Source organism: Dipodomys ordii, unplaced genomic scaffold, assembly GCF_000151885.1.
Source record: "Dipodomys ordii isolate 6190 unplaced genomic scaffold, Dord_2.0 Scaffold100, whole genome shotgun sequence".
Classification (NCBI taxonomy): domain Eukaryota; kingdom Metazoa; phylum Chordata; class Mammalia; order Rodentia; family Heteromyidae; genus Dipodomys; species Dipodomys ordii.
The window spans coordinates 5,877,282-5,886,504 of record NW_012267316.1 but is presented as its reverse complement, the minus strand read 5'-3'; the positions used below and the strand labels follow the sequence as shown (position 1 = coordinate 5,886,504).

At 41.4% G+C, this 9,223-nt stretch overlaps 1 protein-coding gene across 1 annotated transcript; it reads left to right on the top strand.

Moving 5' to 3' along the window:
• Positions 1-1,275: 1,275 nt before the first annotated feature.
• On the top strand, positions 1,276-2,282 carry Mc5r (melanocortin 5 receptor). The gene has a single exon (XM_013027140.1). It carries the CDS (start codon positions 1,305-1,307, stop codon positions 2,280-2,282), a length of 978 nt encoding a protein of 325 aa, XP_012882594.1. The 5' UTR covers positions 1,276-1,304.
• The last annotated feature ends 6,941 nt before the right edge of the window (positions 2,283-9,223 follow it).

Here is a 9,223-nt window from a genome sequence, read left to right as displayed (position 1 = left end):
CCCGGCCGTCGTCCCAGCCCGCGGACCCCGGGCGCCCTGGCTGAGCGCAGCGTTCTGGGAGGGCGTGGGGGCCGCGGTGCAGGACCAGAGCTCCGGTAAATAGCCCCCAACTTTCTATCGCCTAGACCCTAAACCGCCCGGAATCAGTGCAAAAGCACGCCGATCTACGCGCGCGCGTGGGGAGAGCAGGGGTGGGGTGGGGGAAGAGGAGTCAGCTAGCCCATGCAGGGAATCCCTAAAACGGCTGGTTGTAATGTTTGATCCAACGGTAGGACTGATCAGTGCCTCTGAAATAAGGGATAAGCAAATAATAAATGTTGGCAGGTTGACAAGTGCTTCTGGTTATCAGTCTGGTTCTCGTGGCTTCATGGTTATCAGTATGAACCATGAGAGTGGTAACAAAAATTCTAACTCCTCACAGGTGATCTCCCTTTGGAGGGCAAAGGGTTTTTTTTTTTTTTTTTTTTGGTAATCGAATGACAAGGAGTGTCCTCTTGTAGTAGTTCACAAATGCCAATCACTTGCTCATTCTCTGGTTGCGTGGATTGCATGAAACTATGAATCAATTTCCGTGGAATTTCAAGTAAGGCAGAATTCAGGGAAAATATTTGTTTTGGAGAAAAGACCAGCGTTTCCCTCAACTTTGACATGCAGTATAAACAAGGCAAGCACAGGTATGAATTGAAGACAGTAACTTCAATGCAACTGTGCTCAAGGTAGAGGACCTTGTTAGGTCTGGGTGGTGACTCCACCTTGATGGGTTTGAGCTACCAGGGTGGTGGGAGCAAGTGTCGTAATGCAGACACTTGTTCTTAAGAGAATATGGGTCTGTAGTAAGAAATCTGAGTTCACTTGAGGAAAGTGAGCAGTAGCTTTAGGAATGTGAAAATCCGGAGAGCTTCTGGCGTTTTATGGGATTTTTTTTTTTTTTTGGTAGGTGACGGGACACTTTTGAGAGTAAATGGGGGTGCCAGGACAACAGGCATGCAAAGTAGAATTGTCCTTTTGCACGGAGACTCCACTAAGGTGCACACTGACAGGGAAGAGAAGAAAAGAGGTTAGTGGAAATGAGGTTTTTAGATCAGAGGGCCAGCATTTCAGGGATCAGGAATTGAAGTGAGCCAGGCTTGTATGCTTCTGATACCTGGGCTTTTTTCCTTTCCTTCCTTAGTATGTGTTTGCTTTTGGCATGCTGTGTTTTGTTTGTTTGTTGTACACACTTAACCTCTTGGGATCATGAAAAAAAACCTGTTTTACAGTAACTTTGCTGCTAAGAAGAGGAGACACTTTTCACCCCTCCAGCAATGAATTCTTCATTTCACCAGCATTTCTTGAATCTCAGTCTGAATGCCACCGACGGTAACTTTTCTGAAGTAAACATCAAGAACACGTCCTTGCTCTGTGAAAACATGGGTATTGCTGTGGAGATGTTTCTCACTCTGGGTCTTGTCAGCCTCTTGGAGAACATCTTGGTCATTGGTGCCATCGTGAAGAACAAGAACTTACATTCTCCCATGTACTTCTTTGTGTGCAGCTTAGCTGTGGCTGACATGCTGGTGAGCATGTCCAATGCTTGGGAGACGATCACCATTTATTTGCTAAACAATAAGCACCTGGTAATCGCGGACACTTTTGTGCGTCACATTGACAATGTATTTGACTCCATGATCTGCATTTCTGTGGTGGCCTCTATGTGTAGTTTGCTGGCCATTGCAGTGGATAGGTACATCACCATCTTCTATGCCCTGCGCTATCATCACATCATGACAGCCCGGCGCTCAGGGATGATTATTGCATGCATCTGGACCTTTTGTACAGGCTGTGGCATCATTTTCATCATTTACTATGAATCCACCTATGTTATCGTTTGTCTCATCTCCATGTTCTTTACTATGCTGTTCCTCATGGTGTCCCTGTATATACACATGTTCCTCCTGGCACGGAACCATGTGAAGCGGATAGCAGCTGCTCCCAGGTACACTTCTGTGCGCCAAAGGACCAGCATGAAGGGAGCCATCACCCTTACCATGCTGCTGGGGGTTTTCATCGTGTGCTGGGCTCCCTTCTTCCTCCATCTCATCTTAATGATTTCATGCCCACAGAACATCTATTGCTCTTGCTATATGTCTCACTTCAACATGTACCTCATACTCATCATGTGTAATTCTGTGATTGATCCTTTGATATATGCCTTCCGTAGCCAAGAGATGCGGAAGACCTTTAAAGAGATTATTTGTTGCCATGGCTTCAGAATGATCTGTAGGCTCCCTAGCAGGTATTAAACACAACATTCTGTGGTTCTCAGCTTTTCCTGAGACAAAGTCAATAAGATATGGCTAGGAGGGTAAGTTAAGATCACTAGGCACACAAATTGCGTTCATGTCTTGTGTTTCTGGTTCAAACCTGTGCTTAATGATGACCACATACTTGGTGGTCTTTGTGTCAAATATTCAATATCTGACAATTTCTAATTGTGCTCTTTTATGCTATCATTCTTCTGTTTTCCCTCCCATTTCTGGGGGTCCCAACCATCCTCCACCCTAATAAATGTGCCCCCAGGAAATATGTAACATCTTGAGAGTGAGTCTAAGCATAAAGAACAGGTTGTTATTGAAAGATAGTGACCTACACCAAGTATGATTGGATTCTGTGACAGAAGCTGGTCTATACTTTGCCTAGGAGTTCTGTATGCTCTTTAAGGAAGAATAGATTGCCAGAGTCTTTCCATTGGAAACTTCTTGTTTATTTGTTATGGGTGTCTCTCTAGTTCTCTTTTCCTAAACTTTTGATCTTGTGGCTTGTATTTGTGATTGCCTGAGGATGTACTTTCCCTAATTACACTCCTGTCAAATCAGAGTTTTATACTTACCCAGACATAAAACTTTATATTACAAACTTTGCTTTGTGTGTTGTGACATGTCTGTGGTTCTTTCTCATTGTCTGATTCAGAATCCATCCAGGGCTACCAACTGAGAAGTTTGGAGCACATCTGGGACTCAGGGTACCCTTCCCCTCCTCGATGCAGCACATGCCTATACCCAAGCTATTTTCCCCTTCTTCCACTGGGTCCATTTTGGTGTGTGACACCCTGCCATGTACATACTTTGCAGTACCTCAATCTGTCCAATAGCTATCGAAGGTCAGGAAACCAGTGTTACCCACACAGCCCGATTTCTTCAATCTGGAATGGTGGGGGAAAACTCACATTGGATCCTAACACTGCCATTCTTCGGCTGCATGGCCATAACTATGCCATTTCAGCTCTACATCTGTGCCGATCTCCCAGAAAGACCATAAGAACTACCTGAGATAATGTGAGAGCTGCTTGTGAATTTGTAAAGGAACACAAGGATTTTAGTTTCACCTAAAAGAAATGAGCCAGATGTGACAAAACTTAAGGGAGACACAGGGGTGGCTACAACAGTGATCTGGACACCGGCAGGCCTGCTTCAGCAGAGTAACGTAGCTTCTGGGTACCTAGGTAGTGGTAGAGCCCTCATCTGAAGTTCATGGTCCATTATTTTAGCAGCTTTCTGGTGTTTGTATTTTCTCTTTGGTTTGCACAGCCTCATCTAGACTACTCCCAATGAGGGAAAAAATGTCAATAATGCAGTGGCTTTTCAGGATTATCCAACAATGAGCTATTGGTATAAGAGGGCCCCTTTCTGCTGGAGCCTTTTGGGGCAGAGGAACTTCCTGGGAAGAGTCACATAAATAGCTCTTGGCAAGACTCCTTTTACCTTTGGCAACACAAAATATAGAAACAATGCACAGGAAAGTGCATAGATGCCAAAATCTCCAGGGGGGGGGAATGACAAATTTTAGCAGCAGGTTGTTTGCTGCTAAGATTTGAAGGGGAAGCTAGTTGTTTCCCATTCCTTGATGGAAGTTCACATGAGTATCCATAAATGAGATGTCAATACTCTGAGTGTAATTATTACAGGAAATGGCAGCCCAGTGTTCCCATGGGTATCTCACAGAAATCCAGGCTCTTAAAACATCTCACCTGGTAAACAGTGGGCACTTATTCAATGTTGGTTATTGTTGCTGAACGCACCTATGCTGAATAGCCCTGAGTACTAAGGGAGATGGCTAGAGTGGCTATCCTATGGGTAGAACAAAGCTTTACCTTTGTGCTTTACATTGCTTCCCTCTGGGAGCTCAAGTCTAATTCTCTTAGCTCAAGGCTAATTCTCTTCTCTGGGTGCTTCATGACTTGCTACAAGTTCTGACCTTTATAGTAACGTCTTTAAGGAAATACCCAAATGTCTTTTAACCTCTATATTAATGGTACAGAGAGAATCCAGGCTTTTCCCTTTGGAATGAGTACATATCCACCGTGTCTCAGTAAATACCTCTAAATGAGCCAGCCCTTGGCACCAAAAGCAAAGTCTCCGAAACAAAACAAACATCTACATGTCAAATACTGTGTTTGTTAACTTTCTGCCCTGTAGGAAATGCTTGGTTTAAAGACATGGTTAATAAAATAGAATGATGCATCAATTAAAATATGCTAATATATTCATATTTATATATAACATATATATGTAATACATCAGTGAAAGGACTAGATGCTCCATTTGAACAGGTTATTAGGATGTGTGATACTCAGACGTGGGTTTGGCTTTTCTTTAGCAGCTATATTGCTGCCCATGAGATGGTCACTTCTCAGTTCAAAGTATTACTTATGTAAACAAAATAAAAATTTCACTTGCCTTTATATGTTGCCCAAAAGTCTGTGTCTTAGTAAATATGTATGTATCTGGGGGCTGGGAAGGTGGCTCAGTGGTAGAGCGCTTGCCTTGCATGCTCGAGGCCCTGGGTTCGATTCCTCAGCACCACATAAGCAAAAAGAAAAAAGCCGGAAGTGGCGCTGTGGCTTAAGGGGTAGAGCGCTAGCCTTGAGCTGAAGAGCTGAGGGACAGCGCCCAGGCCCAGAGTTCAGGCCCCATGACCGGACCCAAAAAACCCCAAAAATATGTATGTATCTGGAGGGCTATTTCTTATCATGTGCTTGGCACAAGCTAGAAGTGGTGGTTATCACAGAAACTTTGTTATCTAAGACATGGGTTATTTCTAGCATGTTTCAACATAGGTGAAAACATTATCCACAATTCAAGACACTTCTTATAATTAAATGTTAGCTGGTGATCCATAGTCTATATAGTCTATAAAATGAAAGCTAGTAAGGGACATGATATATATATATATATATATATATATATATATATATTTAGTCATATATATATGATGATGATGATGTTGATGACAGCCCTGGGACTTGAACTTAGGATCTGGGCACTATCCCTGAACATTGTGTTCAATGTTAACACTCTACCACTTGAGCCACAGCTCCATTTCTGGCTTTTTTTTTGTAGTTAATTGAAGCTAGACTTGAATGGACTTTTCTGCCCAGGCTGGTTTTGAACCACAATCCTCAGTTCTCAGCCTTCTGACTAGCTAGGATTACCAGCATGAGCCATGGTTGCTTGGTTCTCCCAAGCCTTTAATGGCAATTTTCACTGGCAGATGCAGGGGTGAGTATCTGAGATTTGGGGTAAAGAGAAAATTTGAAAACTATAGTAAGTAGTCTCTCTACTCATCAAAGGACATAAAAGTCTTCTAAAGAAGGGAAATTTACCTGGCCTCTTTCTCCACTGAGTGAATTTTGGAGGAACAGGGGATTATGGAGCCACTTCCTTTCAAGAAAGGGAAGATGAGGATGGACAGCACTGCTTGCAAGTGCTCAGAGCATCACGTTGCCAGCAACAATCATGTTGAACCACACAGATATATACCTTTCCTTAGACTTGTTGGAAATCTTTCCTATTGTCCCTGGGACTTTTCCTGTTTCTTACCTTGATTGGGTATAGAGCAATACTGTCTTTAAAAAAATTAGATCATATAAATGTCCACTTTTTAAAAAATGTCCACTTTTTAATTGTGTATGTAGTTAATCTATTTGAATGAGGAACATGTCTTTATTTTCTCTCAGCATTTGTCAATAGAACGGATCAATGGACCTTGAAATTTACTCCTATTGATTAAGACACTTCAGTCAATTCCAGGGAATTTTATAAATGACAGTAGCTTTTCTCATTGAAGTGAGATGATATCTCACTTGGTTTTGATTTGCATTTCCCTGATAGCTAGCAATACTGAACATTTTTCATCTATGTGTTAGACTTGCATTCTTTTAATTCCAGAAAAGCTTTCCCAAATCCATTATTTCGAGGCTTAATTATTTGTTTTCAGTACCAGTACTGGGGCTCAAACTCAGGGCCTGGGCACTGTTCCTGAGTTGTTCTTTTTTTTTTTTTTTGCTTAAGGCTAGTGCCCTATTACTTGAGCCACAGCTCTATTTCCCACTCTTTGGTGGTTAATTGAATATATGAGTCTCACACGCTTTCCTGCTCAGGCTGGCTTCAAATGGTGATGTTCAGATCTCAGCCTCCCGAGTAGCTAGAATTACAGTTATGAGACACTGTGCCTGGCTAAGACTTAATTCTTTCTTAAACTTCTGGCTGGTGTTTTAGGGAAATGTACACTAACCATCTCAAACTCAGCCATGCAGAACTGCTCTTTCTGCCTCATCTGTGTTGGCCAAATCTTCTCCAGCATCGCTAACTACAGAGGCTTTGGAGACATCTTGGTCTCTTTCCTCCCCATGAGAACCTCTAGAAAGCTATCTGGGAAATCCTATAGGATCCACTTCTGAGATGACTCATGCCCCTAATCCCCTTAGTAACAAAATGGCTTCAGTTCTGTAACCTTTAAGTTTGGTTTTAATGTTAATATGCAGACTACCTCAGCTTACCCCCATTCTTCAGAGCTGGCTGAGTAGGGTCATTCCTTTTAGTTAGAAGCCTTCCTTAACTCCTCAGTGCTTGTCTATTAAGTACCCAAACCTTACTTCAAGCAGCTCCAAAATGATTGCTAATCATCCTTCACGTAAGACTACTCTGAATTTGCAGAGTAGTCTTTTGCAGGAAGCAAGTCTACAGATCATCTAAACTTTTACAAACAATGCAAAATGCCTATTGTTCCATGAGTACATTTTGATATCTATAGTTAACACCTTTTTTCAAGTAGTCCAGAGAGTAGAGCATTTATGACCTCTACAAGAGCATAAGAAACTTTGTGGAAATGACTTCCATCAATTAGGGTAGTGCTGTCCTACAGAGCTTTTGATATGACAGAAATAGTCTGCACCTGCTCTGTCCACTACCGAAGCCACTAGCCACATATAAAAACAAAGTTAGCTATATAGTCAGGTGACTGAGAACTGGGTTTTTAAGTTTAGTTTATAGTTCAATAACCATATGTGGCTAATGACTGCCATATTGTACTACAGAGAGTTAGAATTTGGTTCATTACAGCCAAAAATCCTCAAAGGCAATGACCAGCCCAAGAGGAAAGTATAGTTTTCATTTATAGAAAAGAAGTCTGGAGGTAGCATTTCAAGGTTAGGGTTCCATAAATAATATGAGCCATTATCATTCTTTTTTTGGGGGGGTCCAGTTGTGGGCCTGAACTCTGGGCCTGGGCTCTGTCCCTCAGCTCTTCAGCTCAAGGTTAGCGCTCTACAACTTGAGCCACAGCACCACTTCCGGCTTTTTTTCTTTTTGCTTATGTGGTGCTGAGGAATCAAACCCAGGACCTCATGCATGCAAGGCAAGCACTCTACCACTGAGCCATCTTCCCAGCCCCTTATCATTCTTATAGATAATCTGTTGCCCAAACCCTGTGCCATAGAGCTGAGTGATACATTGAAATGGGAGTGCTCTGGAATGTCTATCATAAATACTCAACTCTGGGAAATTATCTCCTATTGTTTCTTTGGTTTGTATGTTCTTTGTCTCTGTCTCTGTCTCCCTGTTGCTTTCTTTCTATCTCTGTCTCTGTTCTTTCTCTCTGTGATGGATTGAACTCAAGACCTCCTACTTGCCTCTTTTTGCATTGTGTATTTTCAAGGTATAGTCAGTCTTGCTTAGTCTGTGATCTTCTTACTTGTGCTTCCCAGTATTGCTAAGGATGACAGGCATGTGCCATTGTACCCAGCATTGTGCTTTTCTCCATAGCTTCGATGGCAGGTGCATGTCATCATGCCTAGCCTGAGTTGGTCTGGAAACATGATCCCTTGTTTTCCATCCAAATGATACAGGTTTGTTTTTATTTGAGTCTTTATGTGGGTTGATCCTGTGTTTCAAGTTTCTTTTTATATTTTCTTCTTGTTCTCTTTTTGTTATGCATTTTGAAAGAGTTTTTTCAATTTTGTTTCCTTCAATCTCCTCTATTGGATTTGTCTCTATATGTAGTCCAAGCTAGCCTCCAACTCAATATGTAGCTCCAGCTAGTCTTGGACATATGGTCCTCCTGCCTCAGTCTCTGGAGTGCTGAAATTACAGGTCTGAGCCACTATTATTCTATTAAATTTTTACCTGGGGTATTACATGTTTAATTTTTTAACAGACAAGGGAGCTTTATTTCCTATGTTAGTGCCATAAGAAACATTTTAACTATGTTCCCTGCATAACATGCCTATACTTAATTAGTGTAAATTGCCAAATTAGTTAACAAGAGTGACATAAAAATGGTGTAATTTTTATATAGAAATTTTCTTGAAAATTTTCAATGAATATTGCCTCTGTCATGAAGTCAGATGGATTTGAACACTAATGGGATACTGAGGATTATTCAGATTTAGGGGGAAAATGGTGCACTGTTAAAATAGCTAATTTTAGTTAATAAAATGCAGTACTTTTCTAAGCAATAACTTTGATCTTGTGTTTTGCTATTAACTAATAATAGAAAAGGCTTTTGTATTTTCTTATTGAAGAGCTACAGATAGCTTGATCCTTAATTATTTAGAAGCCCTAAGAGCAGCCTCACCCAATGTTAAGATAAAAATAAAGTATCTAATGCTAGGCACTAGTGATATGGAGAAACAAATCACACTTTTATTTCATTTATATGTTGCAAAAGTGTGTGGGAAATGATCTCAAGAAAGGCTATTGTAATTAGAACCTTGCTGCAGGGTGATTTCCCTGAAGCACAAATCACATCCCATTGAACTAAGGTTTGAAAGGGAAAATGCTGCTGAAGACTTCATTTTCCCCCTAGATCTATCTGTGAGGGATTTCTTAGACAAAGCTCCACATAGCAATCAATGTAAGGCATAAATGTACAGCACATGCCTCCAGAATCCAAAGCAAAGAACCTT